The sequence below is a fragment of the Dendroctonus ponderosae genome, unplaced genomic scaffold, assembly GCF_020466585.1.
Source record: "Dendroctonus ponderosae isolate FM_Combo_2020 unplaced genomic scaffold, Dpon_F_20191213v2 Dpon_F_20191213_1, whole genome shotgun sequence".
NCBI classification, from domain to species: Eukaryota; Metazoa; Arthropoda; class Insecta; order Coleoptera; family Curculionidae; genus Dendroctonus; species Dendroctonus ponderosae.
This window is the reverse complement of record NW_026017110.1, coordinates 63,087,426-63,114,777: the sequence shown is the minus strand read 5'-3', so window position 1 is coordinate 63,114,777 and position 27,352 is coordinate 63,087,426. Positions and strand designations below refer to the sequence as shown.

General features: G+C 34.4%; 1 protein-coding gene across 5 annotated transcripts in view; it reads right to left on the bottom strand.

Moving 5' to 3' along the window:
• LOC109540961 (hemicentin-1) overlaps positions 1–27,352 on the bottom strand; it is a 103,061-nt gene that overhangs the window by 56,757 nt on the left and 18,952 nt on the right. For 3 of the 5 annotated variants that reach the window (XR_007280380.1, XM_019909547.2, XM_019909548.2), the window contains exon 3: positions 20,198–20,272. The exons of the other annotated variants lie outside the window; for them this stretch is intronic. Coding sequence is in view for 2 of the 3 variants with exons in the window: in XM_019909547.2 (XP_019765106.1) it covers positions 20,198–20,272 (75 nt within the window). In the remaining variant the exon portion in view is untranslated. The remainder of the gene's footprint in view (positions 1–20,197; positions 20,273–27,352) is intronic. 5 annotated transcript variants of the gene reach the window in all.

Sequence of the window (27,352 nt, the reverse complement as noted above, 5' to 3'; positions counted from 1 at the left end):
TGAAACCTTTTATTGAAAGCATTTCCTGTCACTGTTAACTAACGATGACTAATTAAATACCTTTCTTTTCACAAATGTACAACTTTTTCTACATTTTCTTCACGTGAACATCCATCCAATATTCGGAAAATGGTTGGTAGTCTTAAAAACCTTGGTTCCGCCCATCAAGAGAAAAATATAATTTGATTAAACCAATTAAGTAAATAATGTATCTTCATGATTTTACGTAAGTACTCTAGGAAATCTAGCTGAGCTTAAGCTGAAACAAGGTATCTTCAGTTCTTCTGAAGTGCCGTCTTCACTTAAGTTTCGGCCACAGCCATTATTTTTCAAGCAGAGCAAGTACATAAAATATTTAAATCGTCTTTGAGTTTTACGGATTTGCCCTTTAAGAACATTCGAATCACGAAATAAGGTCCAGTGATAAAGTAAGCCGCAAAAGTTTTTTTCGCAAATCACATTATCTCCTATGGTATATTCTCCCGATATTTTAAGTCCTATTGTAAGAAGGGTCCGAAAAACCTTCCATTTTGAATTGATATTCCTTAGCAATGGTATTAAATTGTCCAGGGACGTCTCCATTTTCATTTTCAAATCTAATTAAATAGCAGGAAAATCATAAACTTGCAATTTTCTGAGGCCTCTAATTAATAAACACATCAGTTGAAACCATAATAACAGCAATATTCGGACAGTGAAATGGTACCATTAGTAAAAGAATTTAAATATACCCTCAATGCAAATGTGCAATGAGATTATTTTTTCAAAGGCACGTTATTATTATTTTTTTTTTGACAAATTGTATTTGCTGAACTTTTTAATAAGGGTTGCGATCTACAATCATCTCGGAAATACGGGTTAAGCTTTAGTGGGGATTCGAAATAGGAAGAAGGTATATTTGAATCCATATCCCAATTCCCTTTGTCGTAAACCTTTTTTCGGCCCTATTAGGTCAGGCAAAGTGAGAATAATCTTCGGTAAGAAAGATTTGATACGAATTTTATTTGATACTGCGGCTTATTTCATATCTAAACAGTCTTTAAAATAGACAGGGGTATAAAATGTGGCATATTATTTGTTTGAAGTATCATTTTCTTCCTGGAATGGCAGGCTACATAGATGCTGACTTTTTAGACATTAACTTTAATTTGTATACATCATATCATATAATTAACAATCAAATTCATTCCTGGGTTTCAGTCATTTATTGTCTCTATTTATCAATCAAAATATGTTTCGGTGTATTTTTCCACCAGCCTCATCAGCCGACGAACTGTGGTTGTTTTTTAAATTAATGACAAATTTTTTTAACTATCTGTTATTTTAGAAAAACTGATAATGGTGGAAAAATACACCGAAACGTATTTTGATTGATAAATAGAGACAATAAATGACTGAAACCCAGGAATGAAGTTGATTTGGAATTGAAACACAGTCAGGAAAGTATATACATATCATTAACTACAGCGAATATAACTTTAAATTGTCGCTTATTTAATCGACTGGAGTAATTTAATTAAGTGGAAATTTAAAACATCTACGTACAGGTTTTGTTAGGTAAAATAGGTAATAAAATAAGAAGTTGACGATATGATCTAGATTTGATGCTCATTAATCCATAGCCAAACATGTGGATCGAATGTGGCAAATTGATTGCTATAGAATGGGTGATTAAAAATAGTTGTCGATGGATATTTGTTTTGTCGTTGGAAAATGGATTTTCCCGAAAATAGATGGACATGTGTGTCTGTTAACAACGTGATACCGTTAAGTAGTGTTTGATTTCGGCTCAGCAGCAATTATTGTTGCAAATCACTTCATTGACAACCGTTTAATACTTTCCATTAGCCCGACTGAAATTAATCACTTAACATTAAAATTAATGTGTTGATTTTCTGGCAGAGTAAGGCGTAGAAGAATCGATTTATAGTGCGGCATTTGCCGTATATGAGCTTATGTGTGATTTTCATTTGCCAGCTTTACACGTTATTTATGCATAAAACGATCACAATTTTCGTAGTAAGTAAAAATAAATTTATCAGTTTTGCGGTGAGACGTAAATACCAACCTGGAAAATTTTGCGGAAACCGATTATAATTTAAGGCAAATACCGAATTTACTTTAGGTGTTTGCCGACGCTAAAGATTTTCAAGCGCAATATTCACTCTTGCTGGATAAAGCAAATACCATCGCTGAGGCTAGTAATAATAATAATTGAATAAGCTGAAGCAATTTATTTTACAACGATAAAAAGATGCCGCTTCTTGGCTCGATGTTGTTGCACTCCTCTATTTATATTGGAATTTTTGATCTTTCCACCCGATCTGAATTCGCATTTGGAATGCTGTAGACAGCTAGTGATGCGTTGCTTATTGATATTCTATGAAAGTGCAAGATTTTCCGAAATGTTATAGCTTTTCATAGCACTGTACCGAAGTTTTCTTTACTAAAATATGGAAAACATGAATAAATCACAACCACACCGCGAGACTAATCAACTGAAATCGAAAAGGAATAACCGAAACACTTTGTGGAACACTTTCTGCCCAACTGGTATTGCTTCTTTCAGGCAAAGCCGCATGTCAGTTGGGATATTGTGACCCACAAAGTTTCAAAACTTTTAATATGGCAGCCAGATTTCCTGTCGTGTCTTCATTTTGGAAAGTCGTACAAGGAATTATCGTAAATGCGTTAATCTGGCGTATACAACAATGGAAATTAGCTCTCTCGCAGATGAAAAACTTGCATGTAGGTATTGAAACGCAAAAAATATTTCCCAAAAGAGTTATACGTTCAGGTAATTAAATTATAGAATTAAAGCCTATAGCTTGATCCCACTTTCGACAAAACTACTGCAAAACCAACCAGACCAGAAAGAAAAACGTTGGAATGTATTAGACCTGAAATCATTGACCGAAAGTCTACAAATGGATAAATCAATAGTGCAAGCATTAAACATAGCCGGGGAAAATTTGCTATGTTAGAAAAATAGTTCGCCCTAAAAAATGATCCAGATTTTTACATTGATGGCAAAGGCTGCCGAAACCAGCCAGTGCCAGTTAGTAGAAGTTCTCAAGATGGCTTGCTATACCTACCTTGCATGTCTCATCATGTTTCGGTTCGTCGTAGTAATCTTAAATACTGAAACCTCAAGCAACTTAAACCGGGGTGAGTTTTGGTTAGGTGTAATAAATTTGGGGGCAGAATACATGCAACGCAGGGAACAATGTTGATGTCCACGTTAGCGAACTCCGTGCTGATTTACGGCCCATCCTGATAAAATTTCATTTTAACAAGTTTCTGGTATGTTTTTGTGTCATCTAGTATTGTTCAGCATGTTCTGCGAAGTTCGGAAGCTTGCCGTGAATGCCTCCACATACCAGTTCTATCGTGATTATCCGTTACCCCTTATATAATGCCTTTCATAACGCTTTTAATCAAAACTATTAAAACCTATTTTGTTACATTATTAGCGAACATTCTTCGTTCCAAATTACGCAATTATTCACCAAAAACAAGCGATTACGTTTCGCGGATTAGGCATACATGAACATTGCTTTTAAGTTAGCAGAATTAATGGACTTAATTGCATTGGCGAACATTTCGTTTTTATCATCCAAAACTAAACATTTAAACATGAACATCTACAGCGTTTGAGTGGTGATGAATCATTAAAATAAAATAATCCTTCTGTAGGCAACGAAATGGTACATACGCATGATATAGCACTATCTATGGCATATATAAAATTATTTTCCTTATTTCTCAATCCATTTCCACACTTAAGAATACATTGGTAAAGTGGCATGAAAAATATCAAATAACTCTGGAGTGTTGCTTTTATAAACTTTAATGTTTTACTATTCTTTCAAACAAAATAGTATTACATCTCGAGTTTCTACAATGGAAACGGCCAGAACAAATGAAATAAAATGTTGCTGTTCTGAATGGGATCAACTGAAATAATGCTATATTTTAACTGGCAAGGAAACCATTTGAATCATAAAGCATGTTTCTCAGTTACATTGCGTATTTAGATAAAATAGTAGTGTCGAATGAATGCAGTTGAATCAGATTTTAAATAGGGTAGAATTCGTTCAGCAGATGTTAATAGAATCCTTTCATTTTACTAATTACTCCATTACTCTGCCGCCTTAAGGGATAAAAGCATAATTATAAGGCAAACACTCTTTAAATAGTGCAGATATTTTAAATGTTAGCGATCCTTTCATTTACTAGTCAAGTAAAAGTATAACACGCTGCATTTATTGAGCATAAAAAGTCCCTGTTCGATATATTCGGAATTGTTCGAGTTCGCTTAATAGATACAACTTTGAATGCCCGTTTTATTATTGATAATAACATTTACATTTAAAACGCTTTAAACAGTTAAATCAATCAATTCGTGCATCAGAGAAATTTGTATTAAATTGATCAAAATCGCTTTAATTGCTACTGCCAAACTTATAAACCAGTTATTAGCCTTAATGGAAGCGAACATATATTAAAGCGTTTTAGTAGAAATATTAAAATAATATAAGTCTTACCCTGTCAAAACTGATGATTGATTAGCTGTAGTAAAACTGGAAATATGTTAAAATCGATTTATTTCTATGGGCACAGAACTAAATCGTTAAGGATAAGAAAATTGCCAAAATAACCAAATACTCTGGACTAGCTGAAGGACTAAGTGAGGTAGGAAACTCAATTGAGAAGCTACATTCTGAAACGCTGGATTGTTCTCAACTGCTTAAAGTGCCGCATTTCTAGTTCCGTTCCATCAGTAAAACGACCCCCTTTCTCTATTTGCCTATTAGTTTCGCCTGTGACCTTTATTGAATTGTACATTTTTAGTCTTTAAATTTAAATCATCATCATTTATCTTTGAATGGCAATTAAAACTTCTGCGCTAACAGTAGCTAAAAAATAAAAATTTAAAGTGTAAGACGGCTAAACCCCAAAGTAAAACCTTCCAATTGCAATCACTGGAACTGAATGGTTTGCATCTTCAGATGTGTTTCGCTCGAACGCTTACACATTTATTGGGGAAAATTAATAATAAAATTACGAAAATACGTTAAAAAGCTGTTTTTTCTATTGAAATCCGAACAATTCCGATGTCAAAAATCTGAACATTTTACCGTACCAACTTTGGCGCTTTTCCGGCGACCAAAGCGTGTATGGGCGATTTAAAATATAAAAGGATGGTGACGAAAGTTTGAAAACTGAGTTTCAAAAGTCAAACACCGTTCTCTATGAGTTATTTGATTTTTTTCAGTCCATCGCAATGCAGTACCAGCAAAATGAGGCAGAGGCTAAAATACTTTTGGCGCGATATGTTTCAAGCAAATAACTATAATAAAAACAATTAAAATTTGGATATTCAGTGAATTTTCCTTGAAATTGAAAACTCTAGTTTCAATAATTAAATCTAATTTTCCTTCTATTTAAATTTACATTTTTAATGCAAAAACCAAATGGTTAATGATTGGTCTTATAAAAGGTCTACAAATAAGAGAACATCGTTAACAGAGTTTTTGAATTTGAAGGCGAATTCTGAATTTATTGGGGGATTTGCCTTCGAAATCCGAATGCAAATGTGCTACTGAATAATCGGTAAAACCTCTTGATGGAGCCTGGAAATAATTATGGCCTGTTCGCTTTCCGTAGGTACAGGCAAAAGAATATAGAACTGAGAAGAATGTAATAATTGCTGAGGCTTGCAAGGATTCCAAAATATCCTTAGGAGATTCCAGATAATTTTATATTAATGCTTCCAGCGACTCTAATTGCGTTGAACTATTCGCAGAATTATACGCGTGGGTATGCAAACGAGGATTACAGCTTAATTTAAATTGTTACATAATGCTCCACTATTCTAAGTAGATTTTAGGTTTTACTTTCTCGGATTTTTATCCCCATATAATTTTCCAGAATTCTGCATAAGGAATTCACCCCGAGTTTATTGCAAGGATTTTTGTTGCACGCTTGGTTGGTTAAAAGTTACATTTTTCTGTAAAGCTTCGAATTTAACCGATGAATTTTTCATGGGAATTTGGCTTGACTTGCCTAAAACTTAAAAAGTCAAGCTTCAGTATTCAGCCGTTTTGAAAGTCAATAAATCATTCATTTGTAACGCGTTATTTGCTTTAAAGTTTAGCTCCAAGAAAATATTGCCGTGAATTAAACCCTCTTTAACAATAACATAGCTTAGGGAACGTGTGTCGAAATCGGTCTTCCTGTCTTAATTATAAATTCACCGAGTTTCGCTTTATTTAGTTTTCAGATAGTCATTTCTACAGAGATTTTTACTACGTAACCGAACAAAGATGTGTTACTCACGTTTAGCTAGAGTTCTGCAAAATGTTTAATCTTGTGGTAACTTGAGAGTTTAAGCATAATATATCTAATATCTTTGTGGGCTGTGTTTCTATTTAGAACGACGTAATCATATTCGGAATGTGCCTTTGGGGTTTTCGTGCGTACATTTCTGTTGTAAACGAGGGTATAATGTGTTATTTATAGGCAACTCGTTCAGAATCCGAAGATGTATCAGATACTACCCGGTGGCGTTAGTATTTCTGTTACAACTCAGTTTCAAACTTTGTGACCAACTATTCAAATTTCATTGTCAAATCCCTATCGTTTAATGTGTTTGCCTTCAACACACGAAAAACAAGCCCCATAGTTTATCAGCTAATTTCAAATAGGCAAAAAAGGAATAAAAGGTAAAAGCAATGATACATTTCCACCTGATGGCCCCATTCGATTACACCATTGATTACATGTGTCATTATTGCTGGATAATAATAGCTATGTTCTCATAATTAATATATCACAGCAAAGAAAACCATAAAGAAAGATAGGCATTGTACACACGGCTCTAGAGCTAATTCTTACCAAAACATTATCGTTTCGTCTGGCGTTTTTAATTTACTATTGGCATGCTTTTACCAAATTAGGAATCAATCCAATGCGTGCTAGAAGTCTATTCGTGACTTCTCCCGGACTCGTTTTTAACCTTATGGAAATACGTTTTTCGTCAGTTTTTCGGGTTGAAAACTTAAATTATAAACTCAATAATAAGTCAAAACTTCATTTACCGCGATTTAGGTCAGTCGGGGAATAATAGTTCGGACGACAAATGCTTTTGAAATGAGTGGGTAATGAAATAATTTCAATAACGATAACATTTTAATGTACTGCACGAACAATAAGGCTGTACAGTAAATTGATCTCACCAAACCCCGTTAAATTCCAGTTAATTACAACATCTTTTGCATCAATGCCACTGGACTAACAGAAAACCCTTTTAACTTCTCAAATGAAACCGGATTAATTTAATTGGTTCGAAATGAAAATCGAATGCATTTGATGTCCTGTCGCTCTTCATCAGGGATAACAATGTCAGTATAAAACACGGCATTAATTAAAATGCAGTAATGATTAAACCTTAACCATCGTAATGCGCTTCTAAAACTGGAAGCCACTTTACATAAATGCCAATCTGTGCGAAAATCAATATTACCTAATCGGCACGACAAAATAATTTACTGCGTAACATAATAAAATCATGACCAGCAACACGTAAAGTCATCGATATGGTTATGTTAAAAATTTAATGTGGGATATTTTCTACACGTAAGATATAGCTAATAACTCTATTTCATACGTAGCGAGCTTTAAATTAATGTTGGTAATTTTCCAACAGTTTTATCGTCTGATTGTTGGCGAATTATTTCTCAATAAATCCAACTTCAACGCCACGCGAAATCTTCACTATTTTAGACATTTTATTGCTTCTTAGACATTTTCCACATTCAAAATTGTGATGCTCCAAAATACCTGGAAGTGAAATGTGATTGCGTTCCTTTGATGATACTAACACATAAATTTAATCCTTTAAAAATATATCGATTTCAATTTTGCCTTCGTGTCGTCATTAAGCATATGTGAAGTTTGCACGCAAAATCAACTCCTGTTTAGGTGTTAAAACTAAAATAAAACCGCCACAGCTCTAATGCCCTCTTATTTATGTGCCATATTTAAAAGAGTATTTTTAACAATTTTAAGTTTAAGTAAGCGAAATTATTAACTGCATCTAGCTTCCAGGACAAAAGCTGCCTATATAATTGAACGTTCCACAAGAAAATGATAAACGGGTATTTGGGCGGGTTTCAATTTCATAAGTAGTAATTAAAATAATGCATTAGACATGAAGTAGATAATATGGATGCCTATGTAGCTGTGTATTTCATACGTAAAACAGAATGTAATTATGATATATTATTTAAAGGGTACATCAGGTAAATTAAGAAATAGAGCAGGAGATTCCAGCATTTCCTCCTAATGTGGCAAATAATTTATCAGTCAAAAATTAAACTTACCCCTTCTGCAAAAACCCCATTGTGGAACATGTTACACATTTCATATATCATTTATATTCGAGGTAAAATTATATGTATAATGTTTCCCGAAATGCGTGATTTATGTCACTATTACGGGATCTATCGATTCTATGTGGATAAAGCACGGTTTAGTCTAACTTGAAATATCTGCTCTTCTAATGTTGTTGTGCAACTGTAAGAATTGATCGTTAATCGAAAATTCGCTTAATCCCTGAGATTCCTGAAATGCAGTAGATGCATGAACTTACTGCATTATTTCATAATTAAGCATTTAAAAGGGACAGAACTTTCCTGCTTTAACTAGAGTTCAAAGCTTATTAAAACGTTTCACTGTCCCTTACATAAAGTTAAACATCAGTTAATTACCAGCCCTTTTGATATTTCTGTACCTTCGCTTTGGTTTATTTTAGGATAATTTTGGTAAAAGTGGAATGTTTATCATTGGAAAGGTAGCGAATATTTACATTGTTGTGATGTTTTCAAAGATTGTTTTGCTCTGATTTATTGCGAAATACAGATTACAAAACCACCAAATTCTACCGGAGTGCGCGGAATTTCCAGATAGTTATTAATGCATATAAAAAGCGACAAGTTGGAAATTAAACTTATTCATTAACAGTTTTGTCAAAATTGTTTCAGACATGATATCATAAAACCACATTCTAAATAAATAGAAAATACATTCAGGAATTTCTAGAGAGTTTTGAAAATGCCCAACATCAGCAACCTAATACCATTAGGTTACACTGTTATCAGGCCACAATGTTTCTGATTAATAAATGGCAAAATTTTTCACAGAAACGCGAGCGAATGAGTAAAAAATGTCAAGTGTATAGAATTGATAACGAAGTTAAATAACCCGAACATTTGTTAAATCGAAAATCGCTCAAAAGTCTTAACAAATCAATAGGTCAAAACTACTGTTCGTGTCTATATAGTAGTATTATACAGTACCAATTCTTGATTTATTAATTCGTATCCAAGCTAGTCAATGCGAGCTTAAGCTAGCAAATTACAGTTGATAGATACTGGCTTTAGCCTATACCTTGATGCTTTGTGCAAATATTCAATGAATTATAAAGATCTGTAGCTAAGGCTTAAAATACTTTACAGTGTTGACCGCAAGCCATATTCCAAAATTATTGTCACTTAGATACTTAGATTTTAAAACCCCATCATCTAAGTGGAACTTGATTGAGGAAATAATGACAGTTATCACGCAAAAAGCGAAGTTTGAATCGCACATTTAGCTACAATATAATGGCAGAAATTTTACACAAGATTTCACCTTTTTGCATATCTCAGGAACAAATTGCTCTCAAAAATCTCAGGAACAAAATGTCTATAAGATATTCAATAGGTATTTTAGTTTTTCGAGGTTTTGGCAATGCGGAGCAAACGGTCAAACATTACTCCTTTTTCGGTCATATCTCTAGAGTAATTCGAATATTTCACTTAAAAAACACAAGACAATCGTGAATTTTAACTAAACATGTTACCATATACCACCTGCTAATCTTTAGATTGTCAATATCGGCTGAAACATTTTCATTAAAGGGTTTTTCGAGTAAAATCCTCGTGGAAGCTGGTGGTTTTACTGCTTAGGCCTTCCGACCACTAATCGGACACTAATCGTGTAAAGAAAAGCAGAGAACGAAGGAAAAACTGAAAATTATTGGCTATGGGGAGCGACTCGACATGTTGCCAAATTTAAATCGATTTATGCCTTTTACCCCAACCAGACAAGTCATTTTAAATGTCAACTTTAAATCGCAATGTAACGGGTTATCCGATTCGAGGTTGGGAAAGTAAAACCTTGCTATTTCATATCTGTCAAAAGTAAACGTCATCCGAAGCGTTTTTGTTTTAGTTGAAGGTTTGACAGTTTGGAATATGGATCGTTTAACTGTCGAAAAAAGCACAAAAATTATTAAATGTTACTATAAAAATGGTGATTCTGCTGTGTCAACGTTTAGGGCTTTACGAGCAGATTACGGTCGACATAATCGACCCACAGAGCAAACAATTTCGAACAAAGTGGAAAAATGAGACTGGATCGGTTACTGATGTTGTAAGGCCTGTGCATCATCGCAACATTCCTTCAGCTCAAAATATCCTTGGTATTGCTCAAAGTGTGGAAGAAGACCCGAATTCGTCGATTTCCCGACATGCTCAACATTTGGGCTTGTCTTACGGCTCATTGTGGCGCAATTTGCAATTGGATTTGAAGCTCCACCCGTACAAAATCCAACTGACTAAAGAGCTATGGGCGACGCAGAACATACGCTGATTGAGTGATTGAACAACAAGCCGTTGATGATAATTTTTCGAGCCGAATTTACTTCAGCGATGAGGCTCATTTTTCGCTGGGTGGTTACGTGAATAAACAGAACAGCCGTATAAGGAGCTCTCAAAATCCTCAGGTGATCGCAGAAAGGCCTTTGCATCCCGAAAAAGTGACCGTATGGTGTGCGTTATGATCCGGTGGTGAAATTGGCCCATACTTTTTTGAAAACGATCAAGGAAGAGCTATAACGGTCAATTTTAAGCGCTATGGGCGCATGAAAACCGATTTTTTTTGGAGAAAAATTGAAAATTATGATCTGGAAGACATGTGGTTCTAGCAGGATGGGGCAACAGCCCTATTGCAAGCGAAATTTCCAGGATGTGTAATTTCGAGATTGAGCGATGTCAATTGGCCCGCAAGATTCTGCGACTTAACACCGTTAGATTTTCTTTTTGTGTCACAACAATCCTCAAACTCTTCCATAGAAAGCCAATATCCGTGAAGTTATGAGCGAGATATTACTGGTAATGTGCCGAAAAGTCATTCAAAATTACCTCAAAAGGCTTGAGTAAAAAGTCAAAAGTAACCGATTCGTATGAGACATAAATCCGTTATTAAAGACTACATTACGCCTACGTGTCATATAACCAATTAATAAAAATAATAAATTAGGAACGCAATTAAAAATATTGCAAACGAAAAACTAGTGTGAAAAAAACAAGGGCTTCAAGGCAATTTATTCCCAAAGCATAGTATAATTACATTATTTTTATGGTGAACCGCCCACAATTATCAAATGAAGTGTATGCATCGATATTAAACCTGAATAACTATAGGCAGGAATGTTCCAATAAGGAAAAACGTTTAAAAATCCAAACTCAATGGGTAACCAGTTTTGGTAGTATTTACTTTGTGAATTTTACATATATTGAAATTGTTACGTCGGAAATTTAGCAAATATTCATTTCAAATGAACGAATCACGTAATGGGGTTGCGTTACACCAAAAATTATTTTATTACCGAAATATATGTGGAAAATATAATGGTTATAAATTATCTGCCGGTATTAAATTTCATACATGACTTGATGAAGTTCTTCTGCAATAAAGGTTTGCCCCAAATATATAATCCCATGTAATTGGCGCAGGTAAATTTTTATTCAAATCTACATTCCTTGCTGCCGGTTGTTCAGCTATCTTGTTTTTGCATATTTGAATAAACATCAAAGAGGTTCTCGCAAGAGCATATAATAGCCTTCCTTTGTAAATTCATTGCTTTGCTAACAATATTGGGACAAAACAAATGATTTTTAAATTACATTTTAAATAAATTTCTATCCCGCTTGCAGAAATTGTCATTGCAATCATAGCCAGACATTTTGATGAAACGGAACACTGGTAAACTCCCAAACAGAACATTAGCAGGTATTCTCTTGTGCCGCAGTTAAAGGTGTTAAAAAGAACAGAGTTTTTGCTTTTCGGTTGTTGAAACGGTGGCCCAAGGGACTCGTCGTTTTTTATTACTGGAAACTTTCTGTGCGAATTGTATTTAAACCGGTGAAGCGCCAAAGCTCGAATTATCTAACAACATATAATAATTGAGTTTCAAAGTAGTTAAGTTGAATGCAACAATTCGTAAAACGCGGCGCAGTTAAACCAAAACGTATTTGCCTTCTGGTTTGATATCCACCACTTCTTTTCGCCAGTTCGTGGTTTTATGTACATATAAAATACCTTCAATAGCGAAGGCGTCAACGTAATAAAAGTTATTAATTAAACCTCATGGTTGTGGACGAGTTGAAGTATTTTAGACGCCCTGGCATGGATAATTCTATTTTCAGTTCAAGCAAACAAACAAGTAGTCACTATCTACCAGTCGAATAAAAATAAACGAATGACGTGAACTTGTAGTGCAAAGTTCTGTAAAACTTTCCCTATGGCAATTTATCGAACGTCCTGGTGTGTTTGTGCTTTTGAAATATTTGTTTTCGTTCAACCGAATGCTTCGATAATCCGTTTCGATTTTGCACAGCCAGCCATCATTTAGGATAACCAAAAAATGTTATGTTCAACACTACACTACGTAAGTTTCAATTTAACGTGCACTTCCAGTTTCAAGCTCCGTTCAATATTATTACAAACGCGCTTTCACTTAATATAATTAGGCAGCGTATTCAACCGATCAACTAAATTAATTCGTTCGTAATAAGTTTTTCAGTGAATTTTTGCTGCCGACCGAGTACTAGCAAAAACCATTTAGCCGAACGAGCTGTTTTCTCGATTAAAGGATAGAGTTAAATTGAATAAGGGTCCTGCGAATTGTCTATCTCCTTTTTAACTAATGTATCTGCTAATCTTGCGAACCCATTAGTCACAGGGCTTGTGCACACGCCAACTAGGAATTGGGAATTTAGAAACGCTTTTTTTGGAAGAATAATTATTGAAGTCCGCGAGATTAGGTTTAGAGCTTTTTGAGACAGCCCTCTTAAACTGGCATTGACTTATTGATCTCCAATGTGCACTTATTTAATAGTCATGATCAAAAGGGTACAGTTAAGCACATGATCAAAAGGGTACTGCGATATTCTTTGGATCAAAAGAAAACGATCTGGCCTAACTTTTATTAACAAAAAATGTCTGGCTCCTCTGCTATTGGGCAAAATTCTTCAAAAAATTTTCCTGTTTTGAAATATCGGGAGAATGGTATATGTAAGACTCATATTTTGATGAAACAGTCGAGTCCGGCCGTTTTGGACAAGTGGTGAACTTTTGAGTGTCGTGCTACAAGAATGATTAGAACTTTATATTTGATGTATGAAATCAACTAATTTTTTTCTTTATTTGATGCACTAATCATCTATTCACAATTTTGTGCTCTGTAAAAGCTTGTAGCACTGATAGTTTGTGCTCAATGTTAGACATTAACAGCAAATATGCGCCGCGTAAACGCGTACGCTTTCACACAAGTTGTCTTCGCAAAACCCTAATACTTTGACCATGTCGGTCACTTCATTAGAAAAGGTCATTCAAAACGAATTTGTGAGATTGATTGGCAATTAATTTATGCCTCGTATCACGATATTTGCAGTTAATGTCTAAAATTGTTTAGTGTCGAGAAAAGAGAAATATTTTCTTCGCAAAAACTATGAATGCCACAAGATTTTAGAAAGGGCACAAAATTGTGAATAAATGATTAGTGCATTACCCAAAAAAAATGAGTTCATTTAACGCACCAAATAAAAAGTTCTGGTAATTTTTGTACCACGATACTCAAGAATTCACCACTTGTCCAAAACGGATGAACACGATCGTTTCATCAAAATATGAATCTTACGTAAGAATACATCATACCATTCTCCCGATATATCAAAAAAAATATTTGTCTTAAATATTTTTATATATTTTATTGAAGAATTTTGACCATCAAAAGCAGAGGTGCCAGACATTTTTTGTTAATAAAAGTTAGGTCAGATCGTCTTCTTTTGATGCAAATAATATCGCAGTATCCTTTTGATCATGTGCTTACGGGACACCCTGTATATGTGTAACGATTCCGAAAATTACTTCGATTCGATTTTATTTTTCTCAATTTGAGCATGTATGAGACACCAGTTTCTAATAGATAGTTACTTCGCGTTGCAATTACACAAAGGATTTATTTACTGGAAACCTTTATCAAGGGCAAAAAATTTTATTGCCTGTTAAAATTGCTTAATTACGATGCGATTTAACTAAACTGATGCATGTAGCAATAATGCACTGAGACAGCAGCAACACATTCCAATTAATAAAGTGTCTGTTTATAGACCTTTGCTTTTACCCAGATTAGGTTTGATTATCTGTTTCTGTCTGCATTGTGTAAACTGGATGGGCTTGCGTTACCAGCTTAAAAATAGCAATGATTTAATGCTTGCAACAGTTCCATCGACATGGCAATAAATTAAGGCCCTGTATGGCAGTTATTTAGTAGATTGTTGTGATCGGCATTTTCGCTGGTGTGCAGTTGCTTCAAAGCCACCCGCTCCAAGCATGTTCGTGCGAATAAATTTTCAAATTTTATTGTTCCTTTGCTAATAACATTTGATTAATTTTCCCTCGTGCTGCATCTTCGCAGGATCAATCAATTTTAGTTTGCGCGATATTATCCATTCGCACTTCGAACCGAGATAAGCAATAGCTTTTATTGAAAATTCTGACTGAAATGTAGGCTCTTTCATTAACTTTAAATTTAATTACTTTGGGAATCAGTTTGATGAGAAGCTGCTGTTGGCTTATGACCTCTAATGCTGCCATTATACTCATCAATCAATCAAATGTTTGCATGAAGACAGATTCATTATAATTAGCTAGTGATGTCTCCCACCTGCATAAAAAACTACTAAAAGTTTAATAAAAGTTGGGTATCGCCGAAGCCTGAAGTTAAATAATCACTAACACGAACTGGCACATATGAATTATCGAAACTCCAGCGAGTTCTAGCAGCGACCTGGCATTTTCGCTTGATACACACGAAATATGTAAATACAAACTCTAGGAAATTTTCTAAACTGCAAGCGCAGAGTAAATTTTTAGGATTTTTCATTTTAAAACGAAGTATAGAGCCATTAGTAATGAACTAGTAATGCAAATGAGAGCTTAATAAAGTTATGAAATATGTAATTATTCTGAATTTTAAATCAAAGCCATTCATCATCCAAGTTGTAAAGTGCATAACGTCAGCGGATATTCAAGACAAAAATACATGAAAATTGACAGTCTGATAAAAAAAACAGGCAACCAACAGCTATAGCAGTATGTTTTAGTGAACAAGCACTGAATAATAATCATTCTTTTGAAATGCTTTCAAGGATAAGTGATAGTGATAAATGTATCAAGTGAGCACGACGTGCGTGGATGAGATTAGAACAAATCTTTGCAAAAAAAATCTGCTGTAAAAGCGGCCGACATTGTGTGTAGGCCATTGTACATGAACTCCCAAGAGATTTCACTTTGGTGATATATCGGGGCAATCTAGGCACAAGTTTTCTAAAAAAATGCCATCGTATCATCGTACCTAAATGCAGAAATATCCTTCCTAAGGGAAATTCATACCTCATTTGGAAAAGCAATGCATTAAAAGAACATAAATACTTTTAACATTTTCTCAGACTTCTAAATTAATGAAACTTCCAGAACTAGACAGTTTAAACTTCTTACGTCTTGTTTTGCGCTTGGACAGTGGCATTTATTTCTTGTAAAACATGAAAAGTTTTGCTCTATAAAATAAAATCAGTATATTTTATTAATAATTAGTAGCAATTTATTAAAAATAAGGGTGTTGTTTCCATAGTATTTATAAATCAAAAATGGAAATGACACATACATGCAGTGACGGTCTAATCTATAATGGGGTAAATAAGTAATCCTACTTGAGCGTAGATGGGAGAACCAATTTATTTTAATCCTTCCACGTAATTCTCGGCAATTATAGCATATTATGTATTAAAAATGGGACTTATGTAATAAACGCAAGCAAATTTACGATTTTTCTAAACAAATATACATATATAGTATGCTTAGACAACAGGAGGTTATTGCCGTTTGTACAAACACATATTTTAGTCAATATAATTGTGGTTAAAAGCTGAATGAAGGCAGTATTACCTAATTTTTTAATCGGTCACTCGTCAAAGATGTATCGTGAAAATTGAATTTAATTTTACTTACATTACGGCATTTAAAGTATTGTGGGATTACCCGATCTTCCGAACACCATCTACTAACGAACTAGTCTAATAGTAAGGAAAATGCAATTTTTGCAACTGAAGCAAAGCTATGATTGAGCCGAATTCAATTAACCTGTAACTAGGCCATTATTAACTTTTTTGTACAATGAAATTAAATGCGTACTGTCGCAAATTAACTAACGTGTACAGTGAACGTATATTCTGTAAATTATTAAACAGTTCACGTTTTTACAATTCTCGCCTAGCGCAATGCACAACTCTGTATTTTAAAACTGGCGAGTTTTGCGAGCTTTTAAGTCGTCGCGTCACAGAATCTCATCCTGGCTGATCTGATGATCATCAAACAACAAAACACACATGGGTTTTTCCCAGACCATGCGTGCACGCGGATTCGAAAGTGGCCAAAGTAGCCAAAGAGCAAAATTTTGAAAAAAATACTCATTCACAAAATGAAGTTCCCATATCATACACCGAAATCATGGTAACCTCATGAATAAACCAAAATTAAAAATTGGCTGTTTCCTTGCAGCTAAAGAAGATAATGGATATGCATTAAGTCGCCATTTATTCCATAAGAATTATTTATTATTACTAAAGAGGCATTAAACGAAGTATACAGGATGGCAAGTGGAAAGGAAGTGGTAATTTTGTTTTCAATAAGGTTAAAGGCATAATAGTCCCTTAATTTAGAGTGCCCGTTCACCTTGTTCGCCATTCATTATTGCACCTTGCTAGGCATTTTCTTGTTATCAAGAATAAATGGGGGAAGTTGGAAAGGTGACAAATAAAAAGTAATCTCTTAATTAAACTTATTGAAGCCATAATGAAGGGTTCCGGAAAACACCCACCATTAATAGAAACTATAAAAAACATTTTCACTCGGCGTTGTCTGATTATTTCTGACAAATACAGCAAACAGTTCCCTGGTAAAATATAGTGGAAATATGACGTTTTCTATAAGGAAAATGACTATTACCATAATTTCCGTTGGCACCGAGTGGAAGCATTCAACGGAATTGTAATTGCGTTTAGGAGCAATTCAAAGGCCAAACAAAGACGGGCATTTGTTAGCTATCTTCGCATAGGGCGATACCATTGATTCTTGCTAGTACATGTTTTGTCTGCATATCTTTGAAGGGTCAACTTTGTGAACTATATTTGGAGTAGAACCAGCGGCGGCGTGTGGTTTAACACTTTGGCTAGACAATCTTAGAAAACGTCCACCAAAAAACGGCATGTGCACTTCTTAAATATGTACATCAGCCAGCCTCCAGACCACCTGGAGGTACAATGTGTGGGCGGCACAGGTTCAACCCTCATTAATTAAACCTCCTCCAGTTCCTCCCTCAGACATATTAATGTCTTCGGTTCCGTCAATTAGATTTACTATTCACCTGGGCGGCGAGCAAAGTGATTAGGCGACGAGATGGATTTCATGAAACAAAATCCACAACTCTTGCTTGGAATTATCGAAGTTAAACATGTTTTTGACTATCAGACCTGCTGAGATGGCAGCTTGGAACAACAATTTTGATAAATACATGAAAAGAGCATAGTCTAACCCAGCTGTTGAAACCAAACAGTTTTCAGTTGAGCATTCCAAATATCATCTTCTAAAACACATCTGTGTAGAAAGCATAACCAAACCAAATACGTTCTACTCAGTGATTATCGCAAACCATGGAAAGCTGGAGACATGTTGCATAGAAAACTTGTTTAACAAAGTTTCCAAGTCAATGGCAAGTATCGGCGCAATTCATTTTATCTATGAGAGCTTCCGACCCGGTTAAACTTTCTAGTTCAATTTCAAACTCCGTCCAAATCGGACTCTGATGATTTGGTGCTGAAAACCTATGCTTTTGCAAAGGTAATCAACTGTTTAGGGAGGCTTACTTTCGGCTTAATGTAAATTAAGTGGCCTTTCTCTAAACGTGAAATTTTCAAGTTTAAGATAACCCGCGTTCAAACTTCCAAAGTAAAAATTCCTTGTGAGATTTATTGTAAACCCCGTGTATTATCCCTGTTCCGCGACTGTAAGTCAAGTCTTTAAAACTTAAACTTAACGGGCTTTCTTGACAGACCATCGATTTTTATGAGAATAGAACTTTGAATTTTTAGTGAAGGATAATTTTCGTCGAATCTGGCAGAGAAAGACTCGTAATGCATATGGGTATAAACGAACGAAATTTACGCCCTCTAAACTTCAAAAATGATCGATTATCACAAATGAAAAGTTTATTCTAGGAAAGGTTGCCTAATATTTAATTATTTGAAGCAAATGTTGCTAAAACAATACTTCAAGTGACAGGAAATCCAGGAAAGATAATAAATTCGTTTAAACTCCAAAGAAGAAGGGATCGTTTGACGACATTAGCGGGCGAATCCGTTCCTCAACACGAAACATTCATAATATCCTTTATATTTTCTGCATTACGCTGCGATCGCATATAGGTACAATGATATTTAATGGCCTGAGCTCAGGTGAATTGTTACGCAAAAAATTCTTTATCGCTTTATGTTGGAAATTTTTGATGTACGTCTCGTAGAGAGGGCCTAAACTATTTCTAACTCATACTAGAAAAGCCCTTTTCACAACAAATTTAGCACAAAAGTTTCCTAATTACTCACGAAGTTAATAACATGAATTGTTTTCACCTCTTGTAGATATGTCGCTTCCGAGGACATAAATCGTTTTAAGTAATTATCTTATCTGGGAGCAGGGGCAAAGAAAGTGCATTAAAATCCGCGCTCATAATCTCGGAAAATTTATTTCACCTCAAATGCTAAGCTGGGACGACTACTAAGTATCTTTCAACTTATAAATTTGGAAATTAATTTTACGTGTCGACATTTTACACAATTCCGGCGGATATTTGGGGGTATTGTTAAAACGCAACAAAACTATTACAAATTACTCGATTCGTTAATTTTGAACGTTCGAAGAAGCACCAAATCAAATTGTAATTGATTTAGGACGACAACTTTCAATGATCACTTAAGTACGTGATCATCAATTATTTACTGATTATAAATTGTTTAATTTCTGTACTTTGCGTACTAGGCGTGAATAGGTATCTAGTGTAATAGAAAAATTACTTCAAGAATTATACACCTTAAACATGTTTTTACTTTTGGGAGTGCACCAATTATTGAGGAACCACTGATAAATCAAACTCAGCTTTACTGAAGAACGTTTTGTCATCAGTAAAATACCAAAACGCCTGTACATTCTTTAGTCCCTTGTTAAATTAAAACCAGTTAATCCACCACGTACAAGCTTAAATTATTCTTCATAATCCCCTGAGCTACCACACACACCGCTCTATAATGTCAGACTGTATTTAGATGCATATTTATACAACGATCTTCCGGCCATTTTTGAACAACTACTTCATAAAATCGCTTAATTGAAAATCGCATACTTTGACTTAGAGCATAATCTCAACAAAGAAAGTTAATATATGAGTGGTTTTCTCTGAACGTACTTTTCCTTAAAAAATCTGTAATTATTTTTACTGTTTATATCAATATGATGTTACAAATACAATTAGTTTGAAAATGGTGTAAGTCCACTTGTTGCCCCATTTCCGCTGGTAATATTGAGAAATTAGAATATTAAAAAAATCGCCAAGGCAGTCAAAATATTGCAAGGAAATTGAAATGGATTTGCAAAAACGCAATTTAGGAAAACGCCATTTTAGCACATCAAACACTTGCCATCCGACTCAATTATGTGCCAAGGATGCATTTAAATTGTAAAATAAAATGATACATACTCAATTTGTTTTCAGCTTCGATACGAGACCCGTCATAATTTTCTCGTATAATCGTAGAAAAGCACTCGCTGATACCTGAAAAAAACAAACTTAAATAATGCCTTTGATTTGAAATGGAATCATACGCGATTGCAATACTATCTATTGATTGTCCGATTTTATAAATTAACATACGTGGTTTGAAGTGATTTTAATAGCACCGCAAAAGTATACAGTGCATTACGTAATTGGCTTAAACGGATTAAATCTTTCTATCCTCTTGTTGCCTATTCATGGAAGCATTTGTTAACAAATACATTATCGTATAGTCCCTTTACATTCTACATTTTGTAACACAATTCGCGTCAAGCGGACTAATGCAATGCTTTGAATCTAAGTTGAGTGTAATCAATTTCATAAATAGATTATTGCATGTGAATAGAAAATATTGCATATTTAAAACAATGAGAGGGTAACGGAATATATAAAACTATGGCTACGGGAGAGCCGTATTTAGGGCACAGCTCAATTCCTGCTACTAGCAAAGATAATATTAAATTGTCATTTCAAATACCTACAGTTAGAGGGAGGATATTTATTCGTAAACTTAGCATTGAAGTTAAGCAAAAAAATTGTTTGTAACTTCAGTTAATTGCTACAATGTTCTGGTTCTGAAAGCAAATTATTCAGACTGCTAGTTGCAGTGATTATGCAAAATGCATTGTGTGACAAAGTACTCATTTTCATAAATCAGAATCTCAGCTAAATTCGCAAACAAAGCAAAATAATTCACGAAAATTCTCCCCAGGCCTTAAGACGAACTATAATTATTAGGGGTCGGTTCCCTTCAAGATTAGTTACCGCAAGCCTATTCTGCATGAATTTTCAGCTGCTAGGGTATGGTACTAAACCCTTTAACATGTAAATACATCTAAGAAATTAAACTCGTGAAGATCTGCTTTCTGTTGTTTTTCATTTTAAATAGAATAAATTTATATAAATACTTTTACGGTATTTGCTAAAATGTGTACCAAGTACGCCCGAGTTATGGAACAACGGAACCCATTATATGAGAAAATCCAGAAAAAATAATATAGGAAAACTACATGTTTTTTCTTCTCCCAATTTAGATTTAACATATCTTGCCATTTAATAATAAATTGCTGCTGATTGTAAAAAAGTAGTTTATTGTCATATGTTCTATTCCCAGTATGTTTTCGTTTTTTTTTTTGAAATTTCCAGTACGAACGGTTACCAATTAGGGCAAAGGCACCTAAAAACGATCCGCGTTGAATTTGATAACATTAGGCTCACCTGGCCCGCGAACACGATCTATTTGGAGTTTCTTAGTTGAGAACTTTGTACATTATAGAACCTGAGCTATTCCGCCGATATTTCGCATTATATTCAATATATTCGAAATTAACGAGGATACGAGAGACCTTAAGCTAAGTAATGTCTGTTAATTTTAGAAATATTACTTCATTTTGTGTGAACACTAAAAATGCAAATTCTGATTGAATATCGATTTTAGTTAATATTTCAAATAGACTTTCTCGAAACATGCAATTCATCGCAACCAGACCAACTATAACTAGGACAAGAAGCATCAAATAAATACAGCTTTCACATTCCGGCAAATGAAAACCATATCGAGCGGGATTCAGTAGAAAGATAAGAAATTGTTGCTTTTCTGTTGATTTGCTCGCTTTGGCAAAACTGCAGTTGCAACTAGATAAATATCGGAATTCACCCACAGACAACTGCATCTCAGTTAAAAAAATATTATTCTATGTTTGCTTCCTATAGGAGCAGGATTAGTGATGGTCACAAAGTCCGAAAACTGTTCCAGAATTAATTTAATAAAATGCCTAGCTGTGGAAACTCCTTAGTGGATAACCAAGTAAAAGCGATAAAGCCTTAGAGTGACTATGAAATGTGGAACAGCCAAACGTTGAGCACGAACGTGTTTAATAGGAGCTCTTATCGAAGTGCGGTTAAATAATGAGGTATTAAAATTATTAAGCAGCATCAAAGAATAATTCTTTACAACTTAATCGACGTTCAAGTCTACGTTCACGTTTGGCAGATTTGTTCGACAAACCTCACACATTTGCAAAAAAACACTTTTTCCGATAACATAATAAATAATGGCTTGGGAGACGGTGTCGCTATATGTTTATGCATTTCATAAATAGACGAAGTCTTGCCGATAAAAATTCTTTTCATATTTTGATATGAGTATGAGAATATGGCAGAAATGTTATCACTTTTCTCCAAAATTACAAACTTAAGATACAACGCAGGCAAGCTTGGAAAACGGTATTTCCCGAACAGCCTTTGTTGCACTTTCTTCATACACGATGTTCCTTGTGGAATCCGATATTTCTCTATTGAGTTTAACTTTAGTATATTCCAACTGGCTTTATTTTTTTACTTTTGAAGCCCTTTTTGAACAAATCAGCATAACCACAATTTTTAGATACAACTGCACACCAAATTAGAGCAGAACTAAGGTTGTTAAAATCTTACAATACTCCGAGCAGAAAGTATAAACGAACAGAGCAAAAACTCTCGAGAGGATTTAAAAATCTTGCGATTCCTCAGATAAACGCGGTAGCACAGACCTTGCTAGATTAAAATGCAAAACGCTTTGATATGTGTAGCAAATGTTCTTTTTCTGTATTATTTCGAATTCTGTTAAGGCATATTTCAATTTTAAATTCAGTGTACTGTTTAAATTGCAAACCCTCATTTAAACGATTTCTGAGAAAATTGACTTCGTTTACGCTATGGAATTGGAATTGGCTTGTTTGAGCAAAAAAATTTGATTTATTTTCGCGGTTCTGAAATTCGTTTCGGTTATTTGCAGGTGCTCCAAAAAATCTGAACAAATTTACAGTAAGAAAGTTCAGTTCAATCAGTATAAATTCACGAAAAGTCAATTAAAAGCGCGAGAAATTTTCAGAACTTGCCAATTGAACCGCTTACGTTGATGGATAAACTCTTCAAGAACAAAATTTGACATTTTTAAATTTAATCGAAATTTAATGTTAGAATGTAACCTTTTTTTAATCAGCTCAATCGGATTGCCTCATTTCAGCCCTCCTTTCGCGTTCAAGGTGCAGTAAAATAAAATGGCATGTTTTATTTAAAAATAAATCACTTTTAATCTGCACCAACTGGTTCTGGTGGCGGATATATTTTTCAGCAAATACATAATTCCCAGTCAGTAACAGAAGCTTAGGAAACGCAACACCTCAAAGGAAACATTTTTCACGGTTATTTATTACGTATTACATTCGTTTCGCTTTCAGATTTGAAAAAGGAAACAGCAGTAATTATATAATCGACCGCCCTGTCAGCTTATTGGCAATTGAAGCTGAGTGGGATTAGCATAAAGCAAAGAGTAAAAGTACTGAACTCAAAGCGTAAATAAATGAAGCGCCAATGGTATGCATCGAAACTTTCAGATCAACTTAATGATCAATTCGAAAAATGTTAATGACTTTGCTAAATTTAATGAGAGGTTCATTTCAAATTTCAAAACTAATTTTAGCGTACCCTGATAATATTTTACATAAAATAATCATTATCTATTATGACTCCGCACGATTTCCGACCTCAGAACATTCCCCAGTTTATTTACCGATAAGCAATATGCCAACTAAAGCGATAATGTTCCTAATTACTTCTTACCTCAGTTCTTGCATTTTCAAATAGGTAAAATGATAAAACAAATGGATTTCCTAGGATTTTATATCAAATGCCGATTGCACTATTTCAAGGAAAACCTTACTTTTACTTATTATGACTGAAATATTTACAGATTTTCTCAAACAAGCCACACAAATCTTAATAGGCCCGGAACGGGCGGTTGAATTCTGTAAATTCAACCTTTAAAGGCATAAATCTGGAGAGATCGATTAGAACATTAAAAACAAAAGTTCTCGTTTCAAGGGGTGCCAAAAACAGGGCCATTAAAGATGCTATTATTTGTTGGAAAGCTTGGATTCATTTACATCACAAAACATAATTTAAGACTTAAAAAGCTTTCCTTTTACTAAGTCAAGCATTTCTGCGGCTTAGGAATTGTGGAGTGTAATCAGTTTGGTGTTTTTCAAGCCATCAGCATAAATGCAATGGTTAGTTTCACCGGAAATCCAAAATAGTATTTTTGTTGTATATCTTGCAGTTAAATCCGAAGGAAAATATGTACGTTTTCCACTTTACATGCACGGACTATTCAATTCAATCACTATTTCCGATATTGAACGACTTCGGTCTTCTATCAGTCTAAAGAAAAATAGTCGAAGCTTCTTCTATCCATGTCCTTTCAATAACGTCCAGTGTGTTTTTACGACAGTCCCGTGTGTCTGTGATATACTGATAAGTCTGAGCCAATGCTTATTGACCTCTTAGACGCAGATAGGGCCCACGAAAATTCTAGAATAGCCTCGGAATGAATAGAAAAACAAGTCAGAATTTATCTAGCAGTGAAAAAGATGGTAAAGTTAACATAAGCCCATTCAGGACAGATAGTTAGTTCAGAACAGCTAGTGATGATGATGGAATTTATTGGCTTGAGATTAGCGCCCGCAAAACCACTTTACTTATTTATAAACATGTTCTGGACCAAGCTTGAACAAACACTATCAACGTTTGTGACAAAAATTAAACAAGTGCATAGTAGGCACATTTCCATGTCTGTATCGAACAAGAGAAATGAACGGAAAGCCAGCAAAATTAACGTTACAGTATTGATTAGTGTTAACGCTATCACTTCATCAATGGGGACATTATCGACCAAACATAACTCATGATGTTTGCCCACCGTTTATCATAACATTATTCCGGCCAATCACAAATTTTAATTTCTCATATTTAAACGCATTTAAACGACATTAAAGCATTCCATCTCCACTTCAATTACTCACGTTAAAATGTGATTGCACGTAAACCTTATGCATTAGAAATGCTGTAATCCGAAATGGGAAAAGAAAATTAATGGGCTGTAGGTTGCATATGCAAGTAATGATCCACAACATTCATGTATTTACATGAGTAATTTATTATTGAATTTACAACCGAAAACGCTGGCTGTAGCGAGAGGAAGTGCTGCAATTGTAAGAACATTAAAGTCAGCATACATTTCAGAAATAGAATGTCCAACTTTCAACAGTGACAAAATTTACCAAAAAAATATCTACCATCAGGCATTTGGAACGAATTTGGGCGAAAATGGTGTGCCATTTGAGTTTTCTTTTTCTCGAGAAAAAATATTTTTCAACCTAAGAATCTTCTCGAGTGCGGGGTTTATACTAAGGATACTTTTTTTGAAAGACTCACTTTTATAGAAAATTTCTGGAAGCTTTTCCATGATTTTTTCAGTTAATTAGGCCAGGCGATTGGCCGTAGTAAAAAGCAAAATTTTTCAAAAATTCGCTAAGGTAAAACTTTACTTTACACGTTCGTAAAGTAAAGCAAATGGAACAAATGATAAATCGAAAATAAGTTTGAATTAATAAGTTCAGATCGTGTCATTTAGTTTCGAAGTTATATGAAGATATCGGAGCAAATATATTATCAGGTACGTGAAATCGATAAAAGCGCATCAAATCTTTAAGCATAGCGAGGTTGAGTTAGCTGGATAAGTTATAGAAAAAGGATAATAGCATGTGGGGAAGCAAAGAAAGCAATTCATATTCTTCCACCCTTATTTCTTATCTCTAAACTCCCCAGTTTCCTTAATTTAAGTATGTCTATATCACAGGACCGGCAAATCAGTGTTGACATGATACCCCCTTAATATTTAAGGGGAAAATGCTGTAAAAGGTCGGATTTACCTCGCAATAATAATATCGCCAAGCACGTTTTTCATTTTAACGTATTAGTGACTTTTGAATGCAATGTACCTCGCATTAAAATGCAAATAACTATTTAAATTAAAAAATTAAACCCTTGAAATTGTCCTGCGTCTCTAAATGTTAAACGGATTAATTAAACTTCTCACTTCTAGGAACGTCCGAAGTCCCGCCATAATATATTTTATGTAAAATTGCAATATCTACGCTTATGTATTGAAGATACAATCAGTAAACGCAATTTTTGCTTAATGGTATGATTGATGTTTATTTACCCGGTCACTTTCGTTTCATTGAGTAAAGCAAACAAAGGCGTGACAACTTGTAATTTAAAATCACTTCATTTTACGACAGCTTGTACTTTAGCAGCTTTAAATCCCTCAATTAAATAAACATACGACGTAATTTGCTTCATAAAACTAACCTATTAATGAATCAAAGGAATTTTACGATTTATACGGATAACGCGTTAGATTTTTTTAAAGAGCGGAGAGTTGAGTGAAAGCTTCAATTTCTAGACCTGCTTCTACAGAGGTCAACAAGTGACTTTATTGAAACTTTTAGATTGTTGAGAATTTAGTGAGATTTAGATCCTATCGGTTGTGCACACTGCAAGTTGCTACATTCCTTAGCAGCGTAGCAATTTTTAAAGAATTTCCATTTCTAAAGCGCGCAAAGTGGGATGCTCAGCGAGAGACTAAATTTCTACAGTTTCAGAACATATTTGGACAATATCTTGTCAACTGCATCGAAAACGTCTGAACGAAGATGCAATCAAGTGAAGAAACAATCACTCAGCGTTAGTAAAATGATTAAATCTCACTGATCAATGCTTCAAAGCGAGCGAAAAATATTTTCAATCGTGAACATTTTTCCTTTGCTTTTGTATACCGTGTGTACTTCACTATATCACAAGTATCGTAAACAAAACTTTGTCAAGTAGTCAAACTGTTTGCTTTAAAACCGAGCGAAATAACGGAACGCCTGTTTGGAGACTGGAAAATAATGGATACCCGATATGCCCACAGCAAATTTTAGCTATTGACCCAAAAGTTACATTTCCTTGTAAGGAAAACAATATCATTTAAATTTCTAGGACTAGGATATGTATGAAAATTATTTCGTTTTGTTGGCTTAATCGTTTGGTACCTAAATAGTGGGTAATTGTATATTCCATAAAGTAGGTACGGAATGATTTGCGCAAATGAGCAGTTTTTTGCTAGTTTGACGGTTTAATAGCCAGCCCTTGGTGTGTATTAAAATCAAATACATGCGTTGGCCTTTGACAATTGCCCTTATAAAACCCTGGAAC